A 19,269-nucleotide genomic window follows, 5' to 3' on the forward strand; every position below is an offset into this window, starting at 1 on the left:
ATTACTAAGCGAGTTGGTGCTAAAGCTTATGAGTTGGAGTTACCTCTGCATCTAAAGGGGATGAATAATGTGTTCCATGTATCCGTGCTTCGCTTGTATCATCCCGATCCTTCCCATATTTTAGAGGACGACGAGGTGAAGCTTTAGGAAGATTGGTTTTTTTCAAAAGGTCCTGTTTATAAGGAAAGAGTTTTGAAGAATAAGACAATTCCGCTGGTCAAAGTACTTTGGCGTCATCATGGCGTTGAAGAGGCTACTCGGGAACAGGAATCAGAGATCAAAAAGAATTTTCCGAAATTGTTTGGATGTATGTTTTGCTTAGCTTAAGGAACTTGTACTTCTATTTTCTTTCCCTTGCATGATGGTTAATATAGATTTGTACTAACTACCTTCCCAATAACGGAAGTGGAATTTCAGGGACGAAATTCTTTTAAGGGGGTAAGAACGTAACGACTATTTTTTTATTCTTTATGGATTACAATTTGCACCCTAATTAAAGCACTTAACATATTGATAAAGACACCCTTCTTCTTTTATTTGGTTGTTTGAATCACTTAACTGTTTTAATATGGACACCCTACATGAAACCCCAAATCACATGTGGGATCAAGTTAGGAAACCCTAACTTTTTTTAAAAAGTGTATTTTCTCCCCCACTTGCACGCCTCTAGTGGGCCCTCCCCACTTAAACGAAAGAGTTAGAGAGAGAAAGAGAGTTAGAGAGAGGGATCGAGGGTCAGAGAGAGAGAGAAAGAGAGAGAAAGAAAGGCCGAGGGTGGAAGGAAAGAAAAGAAATAAGGAGAAGAAAATAAGGGGAAAAGGCTAGGGTTTCGTTCGGATCAATCTTTTACACAAGTGCCCTAAAATATTTTTTTTCCGTTAATTTTGCAACAATATTCTAGGTTTCTTTGTTCTTGATTAATTAATTAGGGTTTTGGGAAAAAAAATTAAAAGAATAATGTGTTCTTGATAAAATAAAAAAAAAAAAAAAAGGAGTTTTGAGTTTCTTTTAAGGCGTTTTAAAGTAAGAAATCACATGTAATATTACATAAGGTTGATTTGGGGGTAACTAAGGCTATATGTGTGCCTTTATTGTTAGTTTACATATTTTTATATTTTAAAAAAAAATCAACAAACATATGGTGTCGTTTTTCCAAGAAAAAGGGTTAGAGGATTATTGTTCATATTGGTATTATATTGTTTATGTAATAATAGATGTATGATATTATTATTTGGGTTTAAATTACCATATTTTCTTTAAAAATCAGCATGTATTGGCTGCTGATTTTTCAAGAAATTTACGTAAAATCTATGTAGGATTAATGTATAATATTGTTTAAAGAGGGAAAAAATTTAATAAAAGTTCTATACGGTCTAAAGTATTTTATTTTTCAAAAAAAATTAGCATGTATATGCTACTAATAAGGTTGTTTCATGCGAAATCTTTTACATGCGAAATTTCATAATATAACTATGTACTTTTATAGGATAGATAACACATAAATGTTTATACCTATTTTAGGGCTGTTTTTATTGAAAAATCAGAACCATAAAAAGGACTGGAAATAATTTCAAATTGATTTAAAAAGGGAAAAGGATTTGTAATTATGTGGATATAAGTTATATGAATTAGTTTGTAAAAATTTACTTTTTAAGAGAAATCATTTTATCTGTTCGAGTTTTTTAAGCAGTCTATGTGAATGTAATTTTTGTTTCTATGAAATTGTGGGTTGTAAAATAATAAAAAATTAAAGGTAAATATAAAAATGATTGAAAGATGACTTCTACAGAGTAGGGTTTTATTTAGGGTTATAATTAAGGTTTAGTTTTGAAATAAAACTAACAAATAAAAAACTAAATCGGTTAAGATAAAATAATTAACTCAATTTAAATGATATTCCAGGGCACGCCTCGATTTGATACATAAAGCTTTCGCATCGTCTCCTTACACTCACAAAAATCAAGGTACGTGGTAGTTGACTCATGTAATAATGATTCATGTTAATGGCTTTGTATTATGGATTTGATTCTTTATTATTATGTTCACATCTATCGTATTACTTTGGGACTTCAAAAGAAAAGAGGGTTTAGAATAGAGAAGCAGGATTCGTTCCTGGAGTTGGAGATTCGCGAATCCCCGATTCGCGAATCCGAACTGTGATTCGATTCGAATCCCCAGAATCGAGGAATCACGAATCGATTTGATCGGAATCGCGAATCGTTATTTGGGAATCACGATTCTGTTTCCACCGGAATCGCGATTCTTAAATTTGGGATACGCGTTTTATTATAATAAAATTCGCGATTTTCTTAATTTGGATTCGGAGATCACAAAAATGAAAACCGCGATTCCCATTACTTAAAATCCGTTCTTTAAGTGACGGGATTCGCGAATCCCAACTTTTTGATATGAAAATACTGTTTTGACCATTTTTTTTTAAAGAGGGGGGTATTTTTAGTGGGGGCTTTTTCGTAATTTTCTTTTTTAACCTGAAAATCCTTATAAAAACGAGGGTTTTGAGTCTTTTGACTCAAACCCTAAAAAAACTGAAACTCCCTCTTCCTCTCCCTCTTCCTTTCCGCCGCCCCTCTCAGTCCCCGCCGTCCGACTGTCCGCCAGAAAGGAGAAGAAGAAGAAGAAGAAGAAGAAGGGAAGTGAAGAACTTTGCAGGTATTTTTATTTTTTCATTTTTTTTAAAAAAACTAAAAAAGCATCCCCCCGCCCCCTCACACGGTTTCTGTGGATGGTTTCTGATGGTTTCTCTCAGAAACCATCTCACACACCATTCTCTCACCCTTCCCTTAAACGATTTGTGTGGAGTTTGGCAGTGGCTTTTGGGTTTGGGTTGTGGGTTGTGTGAAAGGGTTAGCAACTTAGCACTACCATGTTTTAATTATTGCACACTTTTTCTCCATTTAAATTGTTTTTTGGGAATTACTAATTTTCTAGAATTTAATCCAGCATTTTTCAAAAGTACAGTGGAGCCCCAATTGATAGGATGATCCAAAATTCCAAACCATTCATTTGTCGGGCCATAATGTGTTGTACGGTTGTACCCCGATCTCTCGATAGGATGACACTCAAGATAATGTTGTCAAATACAAAGTTGCTTATGTTCTTCATGATGCTATTAGTTCCGAACATCATGCATTACCTTGAATTCTTGAGTGAAAAAACTCCCTAAGTTTCACAAATAGCTGTTACATGTTTGGGCACCTACTTCATACTCAAAAGTGCAGTTTTCTGGTTGAGGTGTTGACATGATGAGTCATGGGATATGCTGCAATCTGTTAGTGTTTTGTCTGTATTCTGTTTTGAAGTTTTTCCCATGTTCTTTAAGATGTTTTTTCTTCATCTTCAATCTATGCATATCATTCTGCTTTCCTACAGTTTAAAGGATATATCATGTTGATGAATATTCCCTTATCAAATCTAACCTGTGCCAACTATGACCTATCCCTCTGATCTATAACTTTTTTGAAAAACAAATAGTAGGATCATCCTATGAAACTGATTTGATCAATGGGTACACATTCAGTTGCCCAACAAATGGTTTGGAACTTTGGAATTTGGATCATCCTAAGAAGTCAGCCCCACTGTCCTTTTTGAAAAAAACTATACTTGACAGTTGAGTAGTTGACACTTGACACACACTACATGAGATGTGAATTTTGATTCCAAAAGTGTTTACTACTTTACTGACTCAAAATTGCATTTAGGCCCAATTAATTTTAGAATTTGAGAATTGAGTTTGAGTTCAAAATTGAATATTAGTTTAGATTGAATGAGCTGATTGTATGATTGAATATTTTTATCAAATATTGTTTATGATTGAATGTGCTGAATTGCTGATTTTTTGTCTCTGACTCAAATTGAATGTAGTTGTAGTGTTGTACAAAGTACAAACTCAAATTGTCTCTGACTTAGTATCTATCTCTGTACAGCCATTCATTTGGCAGTGATTTTAGCCTAGTCATTTCCCTAGATATGTGTTGGAAATTATTAAAGGGAAATGATTTTAGCCCAGCCATAATTTGATATTCAATGCAGACGGTGGCCTATCTTATTAGCTTATCTTTTGAGCTAATAAGATATTAATATATTATCATTTTGTCATTCGATAAAAGTACAAGAGTACATACGAGCCTACGTGGGGCCTTTACGAGTGATGGCGAGCGGAATGGCTGAAGTCTCCAACAATGGTTTACTGGCATGGATCAATGGGTTGCATCAAGTGGAAGGAGTTAATCTTGGCACGGTGGGCCTATGCAGCTTAAGCAATATTGCCACTGTCTGTGTTGATTGGGGTTTGCTTCGTGCCGCAATTAGTTGTTGGGATCCAGATTCGCATGTGTTTCATTTTGGAATGCAAGAGCTTTGTCCTACTCATGAAGATATTTGCATGATGCTCCGCATTTCTCCTGATAGGCCCATGTTCAACCCTTCCTTTAAGGAAGGCTATGATAAGGCATTGAGCCGTCTGATTAGCGTGTCACAGAAGTCCCTACGTCACTACCGTCAGGCAAGTAGTATCTTCGTGCATAAGCTAGTACAAGTCTTTTCACCAAGTAGAGAACTGGATACGGAGTATCGTCGTTGCCATGAAAATGCATTAGCATTATGTGCTTATCCAATGTTTCTCTTTCCGGGCCGATCAGAGTCATCAGACTTGATTCCATTATATTTTGTAGACTTGGTTGATCAAGTTCGCCAAGGTGCAAATCTAGCTCCTACTGTATTAGCGGAACTTTTTGATAGCCTAGATAGTGCTCGCCGATTTACTGGATCCGACTTCTTGGGAAGTTCCGTCATTCTGTATGTAAGTATTGGATGGTTTATTAAAAATGCTTGAATGATGTACTTAGTTATGGATAATTATTGTTTCTAACTTTTTTTTAATTTAGGTTTAGCTAGTGGAGAGATTACGAATTTTGGCTCCACCACCTTTGCCAAGACAAGCCTGGACGAGGAGTTTTAATACTCGGGAGGTGTTGGTTTCATTCGATGATCACGACAGTTGGGCTATATGGCTTAAGGGTCGCGAAAGTAAGGACATTGAGTGGACTCTCCCATGGGCTCCCATTTCCTCTGCAGTCCTCGAGACTTCTGGCCAGAAGTGCGTTCGGATAATGGGTTTCCAGAGCACTTCCTTTTACTTGCCTCTTCGGATCCTCTGACAGTACTTTGGAGCCCAACATCACATAGCGATGATGGATGTTTCGGTACCGGACTCCATTTGCCCTCAATCCTTGAAGAAGAGGACAGTGAATGCGATTGATAGAGACTGGAATCGGCGAACCATCGTTGTCGTTCAGAACAACCCCACCCCTGGAGAGGTGAACAACTATTTTTGGGAATGGTATGGGACTGGTGAGGCAAGTAGTGCTCCTGAGTCAAGTGTTGCTTCTATGAGCGGTGCTTTTGAATTAGTTGATTCTATGACTGGTGAGGCACAGTCAAGTGCTGCTTCTATATGACTGGTGAGGCAAGGGGGTGATTTATTTGTATTTTGATGATGCATTTTGCTGAACGGGTATCAGATCTATGTAATAGTTAATTAGTTGATTACTATTTTGTATTCTCAAATAGGGCTTATGTAATGGTAGTTGGATTCGACACTGCGCCACGGGAAACCCAACCCTGACCCCCTGCAAAATAGAGAATACCCTCGGGAATTCCCACGTAAGACGGTCTGTTGGATATAAATCCAATAGACTCGACACTGCGCCACGGGAAACCCAACCCTGACCCTACCCCTGCAAAATAGTGAATACCCTCGGGAATTCCCACGTAAGACGGTCTGTTGGATATAAATCCAATGGATTCGACACTGCGTCACGGGAAACCCAACCCTCACCCTACCCCTGCAAAATAGTGAATACCCTTGGGAATTCCCATGGAAACCCAACCCTGAGCCTACCGCTGCATACCCTTGCATGCATGCATGTAAGACACTCACAGTAGAAAATATCTATCATACTATTCAAATATTTTACAATTTGATTTTGTCAGAGGCAATTGAGGAAAGATGGACGAGACTGTTGACCAAGAATTTCAAGGCCAAGGTGTAGGTGATGATGACATAGTTTTTTAAGGGGACCTAGAATACAACTATGATGAAGAATATGTGGAAGAAGATTATGACGAGGACATAGTGTTGGGTCCGAACGCAAGGTCAGCGACAGTTTTATGGTCACACATAGTCAAAGGAAAGAAAGCTGGCGAAGGACATGGGGGAACCAAAAAGTGGAAATGTAAGCACTGTAAGAAGGTTTATACTGGGACTTATACAAGGGTGCACGCACACCTTGTGAAAGCACCAAGAGGTCAAGCTCAAGGAATAGCATATTGCAGTGCAGTTGCAAAAGACAAACAATTACAAGAGCACATCAGAAGCCAAGTCCAAAGAGCAAAGAATTTACCTGGGAGACTGCCATTGAAGAAATCACGGTTAGACATGCTTGGCAAGTCTTCCAGCTCCGGTGCGACTTCTTCAAGTAAGGTTGGTGAATCACCACTTGGCAAGTCTTTTAGAGCAAAGGATAGAGACGATGTTGATCATAAAGTGCTGCGATTTTGGCCGCCAATGGGATTCCCTTTAACGTCCTCCGATCTCCATATTTTCAAGAGATGATAACTGCCGCCAATTTTGTGCCTGGATACAAGTTGCCTTCTTATGAGAAAGCAAGAACAACTTTATTGGACCATGAGAAAGATAATGTAACAAAAGATCTAGGTGTTGTGAGAGAAAAATGGCCTGAACATGGGCTTTCTATTGTCTCTGATGGATGGACAAACGTGAAGAACAAAGCCCTGATTAATGTACTGGAATCGAATATGTTCGGTTCAATGTTTCTCTATGCGCACGACTTCTTTGCCGTGGAGAAATCAGGGAAAAACATTGCAAAGTTTTTGTTGGATGCTATTGAAGAAGTAGGGCCTTTTAATGTTGTGCAAGTGCTGACAGATAATGCAGCCAATTGCAAGCTTGCTGGGATAGAGGTTAATAAAGTTTATCCCCACATATTTTGGTCTCCTTGTGTGGTTCACACATTAAATCTGATATTCAAAGACTTGACCAAGCATAAACACCTAGGTTGGATTGGAGAGACTTACCGTTCCTACAAGGATGTCGTCAAATATATTACCAATCATTCGTAGGCCCTTGCTATATTTAGAAGCAATTCGAAGTTTGAGTTGCTGAAAGTTGCGAAGACTAGATTTGCAACTCATTATACTACACTTAAGAGACTTCTTGATGTAAGGGAGGCGTTGCAGATGACAGTATTAACAGATGCTTGGAAAGATTGGTTGAATGCTTGCACCGACAAAGTGATGATAGAGAGGGGCGAGATGACAACTACTTGTGTAGTCTCTGATGAATTTTGGACGAACATAAAATTGGCATTATTAATTACGAAGCCCGTCTATAAAATGATTAAGTTCACTGACCAGGAAGGCTGTCTGATATCAGAAGTGTACGAAGGCATGGACAATATGGTAGGACAAATAAAAGATAACTTGAAAGATATGCCTGACATGTACAATCATATTCATGGTATTGTGGTGGGACGATAGGGGAAGATGAATGTTCGAATGCATGCCTTGGCTCATGTACTCACTCCAAAATATTATGACCCTGCATATCTCAATATTCCAGCACCAGGCGGTGGTAAACGAGTCACCCCAGGTATGTAATTGTTTCTCATATTGTGAATTTTCATAATGTAATTGTATTTATCTTCATTTATGTTATCGACTGATCGATTATTCAATTTTATTTTCAGATAAAGACCCTGAAATCATGGATGCTGTATATGAAGCCATTATGGATCTCTCCCCTGATGATGAGATGAGTGGTATGATTAGACCTCAGTTATATGATTTCATAGGAAGGGTTGGAAGGTTTTCCAGTAAATTTGCCAGGGATGATGCGAAAGATCCCAATGTGTGTGTGACCAAATGGTGGAACTTTCATGGAAGTCATGTACCAGAGTTACAGTCAGTGGCCATCAAAATTCTCTCACAGCCTATCAGCACATCTTCTGCAGAGAGAGTATGGAGCACGTATAGCTTCATTCACAATGTAAAGCGTAGTCGCTTAAATTCACATCGTGCTGATACTCTTGTGTACATCCACTCAAATCTTCGACTCCTATCCAGGTTTAAAGTTTGTTTCGTTTTTGCATGCAATAATTGTTTTTTATTATTTATGTCAGATTATTTATTTAATTTCGAATCTATTATTTAGATTTAATGCGGCCACATACAAAGAAGGACCAAATAGAAAATGGGACATCAACCCAGAGCTCCCACTTATGGATGACTCCTCTATCAGAATGGAGGATATGCGATGGCAGGATCTCGATGATGATTTCCTTAGACCTTCTACATTTCGTGCGTCGTCTCAGTCATTACTTTCAAGTCCTTCGTCTCAGTCATTACTTTCAAGTCCTTCACTCACTATTCGTGACTTAGATGACAATGACGAAGCTGTAGGATTTGGGACTCCAAGAGTGGTCAGTAGCTCAGAACTTGAAATTGGACGACCATCCAACACTCAAGGTCGTATTACTAGTTTCCTGGGGCGTGGAGAACGTACAAGGGGAGGTACAAAATCTATAACACTTGCAATTTCCCAGTGAAGATATTAGTCTTATAAATATTAATTCATTTATTTAAACTTTTCCTTTACAGAAAATGTAGAAGGAAGAGGACGAGCTGATCATGCTTATTCGAAGGGAAAGAGAAAATCCTAACTTTATTTCTTCTTTTTTGAAAATACTGGAGAAATTATGTAATAATTTTGATATTTCGCTTTTTGGAAACTGAATTTTTTGTTTAATGGTGGAGTCCTGGACTCCTGGCCTCCTGGGCCTCCTGGCTCCTGAATGAAAAGCTGTTATAATTTCAGTATTTGGAGAATCATGTTTATGTTTAATGGTGTACAGTTGAATGCTTAGATTTTGATTTTCAGGTATTTTTCCTTAAATTTTATCTTTTATTAATTTTTTATCGCTCTCCGACGACTCCCCGGTGAATCTCCGGCGATTCCCCGGCGATTCCCCGGCGAAAAATCGAATCCCGCTCCCAACCATCCCCGGAACCTTCGAATCCCGCTTTCGATTCCCGAATCGAATCCCGATTTCAAATCCCGCCCTGGCAACCTTGGTTTAGAAAGGAAGAAATTGGTTTGAAAAAAAAATATGATAATATGCATATACTCATTGTCGCAATATGGTAACGTTATTAACCTATATATATACGTGGTATATACATGGTTTTAAATTTCGGCCGAAACGTTTCGTTTCGGCCGAAATATTTCGGTTTCGGTGGAAATCGAAACGAAATTCACAGTGAGTCGGAAAGTACCAAATTTCGCCGAAATGTTTCGGAAATTTCGGAAACATTTCGCCGAAACGTTTCGGAAATTTCGGTGAAACGTTTCGGTGAAGTACAAAATTTCACCCGAAATTTCGGTGGGATGTTTCCGAAATTTTGGTGAAATTTTTACAAGATTTCGTCCGAAATTTCGTACCAAAACCGAGATTTAAAACCTTGGGTATATATATATATATATATAAAGACCTATGTTTCCACCCGCTTCGGCCGGGTGATGATGACCAATGAAGCACGGGTGCGGGTGCGACACGACACGACACGGGTACGTGATTTTCCAAAAAAGTTGGGTGCGGGTGCGTTGAATATAATAATATTTTTTATTAAAAAAAATTTTTAAAATAGGAAAGCAATCAAACAACAATAACATCACCATTCACCAAAATGGAAAATTCTAATATTACTCTTCCTTTCATACGTGATTAAGTTCATCATTAAAGTACCAAAATAACATAAAGCATCAATGCATCATCAATCCTAGAAGTCTGTCGCCTCATCTCCAATATCGACAACATCGTCCTCTACGTCATCGGTAAAAACAATGGACTCCAATTCTGGCTCATCCAAAGAAAGACTAGCAACTTCAAGTACCCATACATCCTCGAAGGAATCAAATGTATCTCCACCTATGTCCCACATCTTTGTCTCTCCTGGCTTATATTGTGGAGTTTGTCTTGAGAGAAGCCGAAGATTGCTATGAACGAAAACCAAATCTTCAGCTCGTTGTGGAGTTATCTTGTTCCTCTTGAGATAATGCACAAAAGAGTAAGTGCTCTAATTCCTCTCGGCACAAGATGACGATGAAGGTTGCATAAGAATCTTCAAAGCTATGCTTTGAAGCATAGGGGCACATGTACCATGGATGGCCCACCACTCATTAGGCTTGATAGTGAACCGTTCATTGATGGAATCAACATCATTGAATAATCCGGACTTCATGGAGAATTGCGCGAACTCCACATTAGCTCTTGTGCGGTCCGCGGAATTGGTGAAGTACCTCTTGAAGCACTTCATCCTCTCGGTATAAATTTTTGCATCCTTATGTGGAGGCACCCGACTTGAATCTTCACTAAGCCATTGCTCACTATAATACCTTTAAGAAAGAAAAAACTAATTTAGCTTCAAATTTCAAGTCAAAAGTTAGAACTTAGAAATAAACATAAATAACTCATAATCCAAATAAATTTAAAGTCACCTAACCTTCGATTCAATGAATGAGCCAAGCAATGAAATGGAGTGTTGCTCTTGTTCCAACGAGCAACAAGAATCTCGTGCACCACGTCAAAAAATTTGGACTCATCTTCTTTCCTCTTTCCTTCCTTCCTATATATTGCCACCCTTACTTTCTCTATCATGGTATCCCATAAATCATAAACCAAGTGAAGGCAAGGAGTATCCGTGTCACACTCTCTAAGCATGTCATAGATGGGGGATGTAAATGCGAGTATGTAGTCGATAGAATCCCACCATACGTCATCTAACACCTTCTCTTTTACAAACCTCGCTTTTCCCATGTCATCCTCCCTGTAACAAGTCCATTTGTCGCTAATAACCATTGCTTGAAGACCTTGCTTTAAGAGTTTCAATCTCTTAAGCATAACAATAACACTCGCAAATCGAGTCTCCGCCACGGAAAGCAACTTCAAAGTGTTGAACTCGTTGAATATGGCTAGTCTCATGGAATGATTCATTATGAAATTCGTAATGATGCTAGCATCTCCCGAAACATCCGTTATCTAACTACATTCGTCATATGTAACTTGATTTGCTTCCACATTCTTCGCCGCACATATGTTCTTCAAAGCAAGGTTGAGGGTGTGCACCACACATGGGGTCCAAAAGATGGAAGGAAATTGTGCCTCAATAAGTTGCCCGGCCGTCTTGCAATTTGCGGCGTTGTCAGTAATTACTTGAACAACATTTTCATGCCCAACTTCCACAATTACCTCATTCAACAAATTGGCAATGAAATGTTTGTCCTTTGTCTCTCCCGAACAATCTACCGCCTTGAGAAACATAGGCCTACCCTCGGTTACCGCCATAAAGTTAATGAGAGGCCGCCTTTGTGAGTCACTCCATCCATCACTAACAATGCTCATCCCTTTATCCTTCCATGTCTCTCTAAGGGGTTACAACAACCTATCAACATTTGCCCTCTCTTTTTTGTAGTAGAGTCGTTCTTAGCAAGTTGTACCCCGGAGGCAAATAACCGAAAATTGGATTGTTGGCCGCATAAGAGTAAGAACTCGCATAGTGTGGGTTCCTTGCTAGGTGAAATGGCAAGCCGCCGGAGTAAAACATCCGAGCAATCTCGTCATGTAGGCAGGGTTATAAATTTCGTTTCGTTTCGTCCGAAATGGACGAAACGAAATCCTCAAAATTTCATTTCGTCCGAAATTTCGGTCATTTCGTTCAAATTGACCGAAATTTCGGATTTCGTCCGAAATTGCCTATAACGGCTAGTTTGATGATTTTTTGCAGAAATTACATCAATGCCCCTGTAATGGCTCTTTTGGGTTTTTGACCATTTTAGCCTCCAAATGTGACCGTTTATAGTTGTTGGGAAGGGTATTTTAATCATTTTTACTTGCACAAACAATAAAAAACTCTATAAATAGCCTTTCCCCTACCTTCTTCTCCTCCACCTTCACATAAGTGATTCTCCTTCTTTTTTCTACTTTCACTTACACTATCTATTCTAATAAATTTCCTACAAGTCTACACTCTTCTTCAACTCAATCCAAGTCCATTTTGGAGCAAAGGGAAGGCCTACCTTCAACTTACAACTATAAGAACTATTTTCTAAGGCTTGCAAATTACAAGTTACACTACAAATTTTAAGTGAAGGCTTACAAGTTACACTACAAATTTCAAGTGAGGGAAGGCTAATATTATCTTATTCTCTTCAAATCAAGTTCAACCTCAAGGTTCTCTTTATTTCTTTCCATTTCCTTTCTTTTATTTCTTACTTCATTTGTCCCCTTCTACTTCATTTTTTTGTAATTTGTTTCAATTTCCTTTCTTCTAATTCATTTTCCCCCTTCTTCTACTTCATTTCAGAATGAGTGGGTCGGGCTCGGGACCTTCTGCAGGAGCATCCTCTATTGGTTCGGCACCCGCTAGATCAGATGACCCTGGCATGGGCTTACGGTACATTGGTTCCGGGTCAAAAAAAATAAAGTAACTTGCATATTCTGTGGCAAAGTCATATCGGGTGGAGGTATAACCCGCTTGAAAGAACATTTAGCGGTTGTTCCTGGTGAAGTAGCATCATGCAAAAAAGTGACTGAAGATGTAAAATATCGAATGAAGCAACTTTTAGATGCAAAGAGAAAAGAAAGGGAAAGGATGAACCTATCCAGAGCAGAGGTTGGAGGTTTTTATGGCACACCAGACGAAGAAGAAGAGCAAGATGAAGAAGACATTGGCACACCATTGCCTCAACAAGGGGGTAAGGAAGTTCTTGTAGAACCGAGTGGTACAAAAAGAAGAAGAAGGGAATCACAGGAGGGATCAGGAATTTCTTTGCACCACGAACAACCCCTGGAGCCCAGCCAAGCATTAAAAGTGCTTTGGCTACCAAAGAAACAGTGGATAGAGCAGACATGGCGGTTGGCATGCTTTGCTACGATGCCAATCTCCCTTTCAACATTGCCAATTCACCTTTCTGGCAACCTATGTTTGATGCTGTGAATGCCGTGGGTTCGGGTTAAAAAGCACCTACTTATCATGCTTTAAGGGGTTCCATTTTGAAGAATACAGTGGATGAGGTAAACAACTACTTGAAGGAGATTAAGATGTCATGAAGATACACTGCCTGTAGCATTATGGCAGATGTATAGACAGACACCAAACAACGTTCCCTAATCAACTTTTTGGTGTACTGCCCTAAAGGAGTCATATTCCTCAAATCCGTTGATGCATCTGGCATAGTGAAGAATGCCGATGAATTATACAATATTTTTGAAAAAATTGTCGGAGGGGTGAATCCGGAATATGTGGTGCAATTTGTAACTGACAGTGAGCCAAGTTACAAAACTGCTGGGAAAAGACTAGAAGCCGTGTTTGGTACATTCTTCTGGACTCCGTGCGCAGCTCATTGCTTAGATCTCATCTTGCAGCATCTGTGCAAACCGACTGTATTTCCTCACATAGCAACCACAATTGAGAGGGCTCGGACGATTACAAAGTTCATCTATAACCTTGGAAGCCTCTTGAATTTGATGAGGAAGAAGTTCACAGGTGGGAAGGAGTTGTGCCGCCCTGCTGCAACCAGATTTGCTACAAATTTCATTAGCATACAAAGTCTGGTGTTGAATCGAAAAGCACTTCAGCAGATGTTTGTGTCTGATGAGTATAGTACTAGTAAGTTTGTCCAACACCCACTGAGTGAAGGGGTAGTTAGTACTGTTTTGGATAAATCTTTTTGGGACCAATGCAAGTACATTCTAAACATCAGCGAGCCTTTAGTGAGAGTGCTGCGTTTGGTAGATCGGTAGGACAAACCGGCGATGGGTTACCTATATGAGGCCATGGATAGGGCCAAAGAGAACATCAAGGAGAGGTTGAAGAGAAAATCAGATTACATGCCCATCTGAAGGATCATCGACCAAAGATGGGATAGGCAACTCCACAGTCCCCTCCATGCAGCAGGAGATTTTCTTAACCCTGCTCTCTTTTTCATTCCTACCTTCTCTAGGCACAGTGAAGTAACCAGAGGCTTGTTGACATGCATCACTCGACTGGTACCTTATGAAGCTACACAAGACCTCATCACAAATCAGATTGAGGATTATCGAGAGGCTAAGGGTATGTTTGGAATGAAGCTTGCAATCCGCAACCGAACGAAGTTGGGACCAGGTATATTTGAATTGTTTGTTTAATTAAGTATAATTCATTTTAACTTTCAGTTTCTCAACAAATAATGCTTTACTATTTGTTACTTTACAGTTGCATGGTGGAATCAATTCGGAGGTGACGTGGAAGAATTACAGACCTTTGCGATCAGAATCCTCAGTCAGACCTGCAGTGCGACTGGGTGTGAAAGGAATTTGAGCACCTTCGAACACATTCACTCTGCAAAGAGAAATAGGTTGGAGCACCAGAGATTGGATGACTTGGTGTTTGTCCATTAAAATCTTAAGTTTCGACAAAGGTAAACAACGTAATATAATGTTTTCAACTCTCACCTCATCACTTGAAGCTTTTAAGTTTAACCTTTGACATTAAACTTAATGTTTTCCTTTTCAGGGACTTGTTGAGGAAATCATCTACCACTAGTGACTCTTTGAGCATAGAACATCTGGATGTCATGATGGATTGGGTTGCAGAAGAAGAAGGTGTCATATTCACGCCGGAACACATTGGGTGGGAAATCTTGAAGCACCTACTGCTGTGGTTGGGGCCGGAGACGACGACGACGACTTTCTCATGCCTCTTGAAGAAGATGTCCCTACTGGTGGTCCAGGTGGTGATGACGGCGGCGACAACGACGACGACGAAGAAGACATTGAGTATGATCATCCGAGTTATGATGACTGAGAGTTGTTGCTACTAGCTATTGTCTATGTTTCACTTTCATGTATCTCTTTTTTTATGTTTTTCTATGTATCAGACTATCAGTTGGAATTGTGCAAGACTTTATGTGTTTAAGTAATGAATATGCCTTTTGGGACACATATTTTGGACTATTTATTAGTTTTTCATCCTTTTCTATTGATTTTTTTTTTTTTTGGATTTTTCTCATATTTTTTAATATATTTTTTGTGTGACCGAAAAGTTTCGACCGAAATCCCACCAAAATTTCGTTTCGGTGGCCAAAACGAAATGGCGACCGAAACGGGATTTACAGCTATGCATGTAGGTGATCGCGGGCCGCCATGTTAAATGTCTTTTCAATAGCACTCACACTTCCACTTGGACCACTTGTCTTCCTCCTCTTTAGATCAAAACTTGGAGGGACATACTACTTGGGCAACTCAATGATCCACTACTTGATGATGGCGGCAATGGCACTCTCTTGGGAGCATCTTGCTTCATAGCCTCCTTGCATTCTTCCTCCAACCTTTGCATTCCGAGTAGGTCATTTGCTTTCACCTTAGGACACGCTCTGATTCCTTGTCCCGATACCTTCAACAAGTGCTCTCTAACCCTTGTGTAGGAGCTATTCTAACTCTTATGACAAAAATTACATTCCCATCTCACATTCCCTCCACCCTTAGGATCTTTATCAAATCTAGTGACATACCTCCATAAGGGCTTCGAGAGGTCTTCATCACTAGAAGTAGAAGGTGGTGCATTTGTGGCTTGGGCGGCGCTACTAGCTCCGGATGAAGACATTCTATTAAAAGAACAAACACAAATTTAGTAAGCAAATAAGATTATTGGACTCCCAATCGGTTGTCACAAGACTCATAATCTTATATCTTAATGGTCTAAAGTCTAAACCCTAAGCCCCTAATTGTGAGCCCAAATCAAGTTATTGGAGTTAAAATTAAACAAAATTTTGACTCCCAAAATCAGTTTTGGGCTCCCAATCGATTGTCACAATCTTAAATTAACATTGCCCTAAAGGGTAAAGGCTAAAGTCCAAACGACCTAACCCCTTTAATTGAGCCCAAAACGGATTTTGGAAGTCAAAATTAAACATAATTTTTTACTCCTAAAATCAGTTTTGGGCTCCCAATCGATTGTCAGAATCTTAAATTAACATGGCCCTAAAGGGTAAAGGCTAAAGCCCTAACGACCTAACCCCTCTAATTGAGCCCAAAACGGATTTTGGGGGTCAAAATTAAACATAATTTTTGTGTCCTAAAATCAGTTTTGGGCTCCCAATCGATTGTCACAATCTTAAATTAACATGGCCCTAAAGGGTAAAGGGCTAAAGGCTAAAGCCCTAACGACCTAACCCCTCTAATTGAGCCCTAAAGGGCTCCCAATTGAATGTCACAATCTCAAATTATGGCCTCCAAATTGAAAATCAGTTTAGGGCTTCAAAATCACAATTCATTTTAAGATTATTCCAATCGATTGTGAGCTCCAAATTGATTTTTATGTGACTCACAATCGGTTAGGGCTTTAGGGTATTTTTTAGGGCAAATCACAAATAAAAATAATGCAAATCACAAATAAAAATAAAGGAAAGAGAGAAAGAGAGTAGAGATAAAAAAAAAAGAGTAGAGAGAGAGAAGTAGAGAGAGAGAGTACATTTAAGTAGGATTAGGTTAGGGCTCCGACGGTGTCGGAGGCGGCAGTAGTAGTTGCAGGGAGAGAGAGGAGAAACCGAGAGGGAGAGGAGAAAAAGAGAGAAGCCCGAGAGAGAGTGAGAGACAAGAGTTGCAGGGAGAGAGAGAGAGAGAGTTGCAGACGAGAGAGAGAGAGAGGGACGGGACAGAGAGAGGGTGAGGGTGAGGGAGAGAGTTGCGTGAGTGTGAGTGAGGGGGTTTGGGTTTTAAAACCCCTTTTATATAATTTAACCCCCCCCCCAAATTGTTATTGGCAGCCTCTTTTTTTTAAAAAAAAAAAAACACTTAAAAACGTGTCGGGCGTGTCGGGGTGCGCACCCGACCGTCAAAATTAGAAAAAAAAAAGGTTTTTTAATCGGATGCGCACCCGACACGCACCCGAGCGCACCCGTGTCGGATACGCACCCTATACGGGTACGCGGGCCATTTTGAAGCACCTGTGATTCAGTGATGATGACTTGGGTTATATACATATGATGTTTTTAATAAAATAGATGGAGGACAGATTTATTTGTATCTAGGTTGTTACTTTTTATTTTAGCTACCTACACTTGTTTATTTTGATGTATTGGCAAGTTGACATCTCCATGCCATATTTTATTGGTTAGCCTTTGTACATTCTTGTTGGTGATCTTGCTTATCTATCACATATTCTTGTCGTTATTTTCGTTGACTATCCATATTTAATCACTTTCTGATATTGATAAATATAGAACAATTTTATAATGCAATCTTCATTATAGTACTTTTATTATATGAAGTCTACTACAGTTGTACAACTTGCTTGACCTATTTTCCTCCAGCAAGTGATGTGGAGGAGATTGACGGTGGAGCCTTCACAAACGAGCAAACTTGACAACATAGGATGGGGGATTGAGCAATCATAGTTTGGGAATGATATTATGGTCACTTCCCAAAGAATGTGAGTTTTATTTTTAGTTATTTTGTTGAGCTTCCGCAAACAGTTAGTAGTTATTGATTTTTGGTTATTACAAATTTTAGTTGGGATTCGAAAATATGTAAAAGGATTCTTACAATTTTGGAATAAGATTGTTCATCGTTATTATTATCTTAAATTGGTCTTTTGTATGTGTTATTTTGGAAAAAAAAATCCTTGTGTTTTTGCTTGTCACTTTCTCGTAGCGACCCGATGTGGAAATTGGGTTGTTACATTTTTCTTTCATAAATGTTATCCAAGGAATAGTAAATGCTTCGGAAATTATGATTTCTTCCCCAAGAAGAAAACATGCTGGGGATACAAGCAGCTCACATTAAGTTCACTTTGCTAACTTCTACAACAAGAATCTAGAAAGAAGTTGAACCATGTTTTGAAGTTACTTTAAGTACAGTAGGTTATGATAAAGCACCGGTACATGTAAGAAAATATATTCGAACACTAAGATATTTCAAAAGGTACCATAAACTTTTCTATGCTGACAAATGTTTCATGAAAGTGTACTGCCATTAGAGATCGTACAATCTTAAATACACGGACTTTTTCCCATTTTGGTAGGTTAAATTAAAGAAATTGAGTTGGTAAGCAAGTATTTTACCTTTCCATCATATTCCTTCCAGCGTAATACTTCTGGAGCAATGTATGCAGGAGTCCCAACCGTGGAATTTGGCTGTGAATGCAGCACAGATGACTGAGAAAAGCAACTGCATGTTAGAATTGCACAATATCCACAGATATGAACATACTAGCCATTAACATAGCCATACGAAATATATACCTTATGATTTATTTATTTTTGAAACGGATATACCTTAAGATTTATTATAATTCTCCATAAAAATAAAGTCTATATCAGTGGTTCTAGAAAACAAATGTAAGAATGTGCGACCACATGTATGTGTCATTTTGTTGGGTGGATGTGTTTTCATAAATAAATACATACCCACAGGTTTACATCTAGATGCTTCACATTCTTAAATCTTAACACTTAACTATATATATATATATATATATATATATATATATATATATATATATATATATAGTTAAGTGAAGCTACACATACGTGTAGCTAATTTAGCTACACCGACGGCTTAAAATACAGTGGGCGCACATTGTTTGGGTGATCCTTCATTTGATAGGCCCTCACATTGATAGGGTGTGCCCAAAAAATCAGCTCCGTTGGATGATCCCAACCCTTCAAAATGTGGAGGCAAAAATGGACAGATTTGTGAAGGTTTTTACACCTCCATTTTTGCCTCCACAAATAGTAGGGTTGGGATGATCCTATGGAGCTGATTTTTTGGGCACACCCTATCTATGTGAGGGCCCATCAAATGAATGGTTTGCATCACCAAAGCAATGTGGGGCCCATTGTATTTTAAGCCGTCGGTGTAGCTAAGTTAGCTACACGCATGTGTAGCTACACTTTTCTCATATATATATATACATATATATATATATATATATATATATATATATATATATATATATATATATATTGGAAAACACCTACAAACTCATTGCACAGGAATAAGAATAATCTGAAAGAAAAGAATTACCTTAGAGTACCCAAAATCACATATCTTAAGACGAGGAGCAGGACTTCCATCCAAAAGTGTATTTTCCAGCTTTAGATCACGATGACAGACTTGCTTCACCACATAATAC

General features: G+C 38.8%; 1 protein-coding gene across 2 annotated transcripts in view; it reads right to left on the bottom strand.

The window, feature by feature from the left end:
- Nucleotides 1–19,269, bottom strand: part of LOC143849754 (serine/threonine-protein kinase SAPK10-like) — a 40,632-nt gene that overhangs the window by 12,415 nt on the left and 8,948 nt on the right. For both annotated transcript variants that reach the window (XR_013235806.1, XM_077358931.1), the window contains exons 5-6: nucleotides 19,161–19,253; nucleotides 18,197–18,289 (exon numbers count right to left, since the gene is read on the bottom strand). Coding sequence is in view for 1 of the 2 variants with exons in the window: in XM_077358931.1 (XP_077215046.1) it covers nucleotides 18,197–18,289; nucleotides 19,161–19,253 (186 nt within the window). In the remaining variant the exon portion in view is untranslated. The remainder of the gene's footprint in view (nucleotides 1–18,196; nucleotides 18,290–19,160; nucleotides 19,254–19,269) is intronic.

This window comes from Tasmannia lanceolata, unplaced genomic scaffold (genome assembly GCF_043159265.1).
Source record: "Tasmannia lanceolata isolate RefF3 unplaced genomic scaffold, GAP_Taslan_0.1 ptg000018l, whole genome shotgun sequence".
Taxonomy (NCBI): Eukaryota; Viridiplantae; Streptophyta; class Magnoliopsida; order Canellales; family Winteraceae; genus Tasmannia; species Tasmannia lanceolata.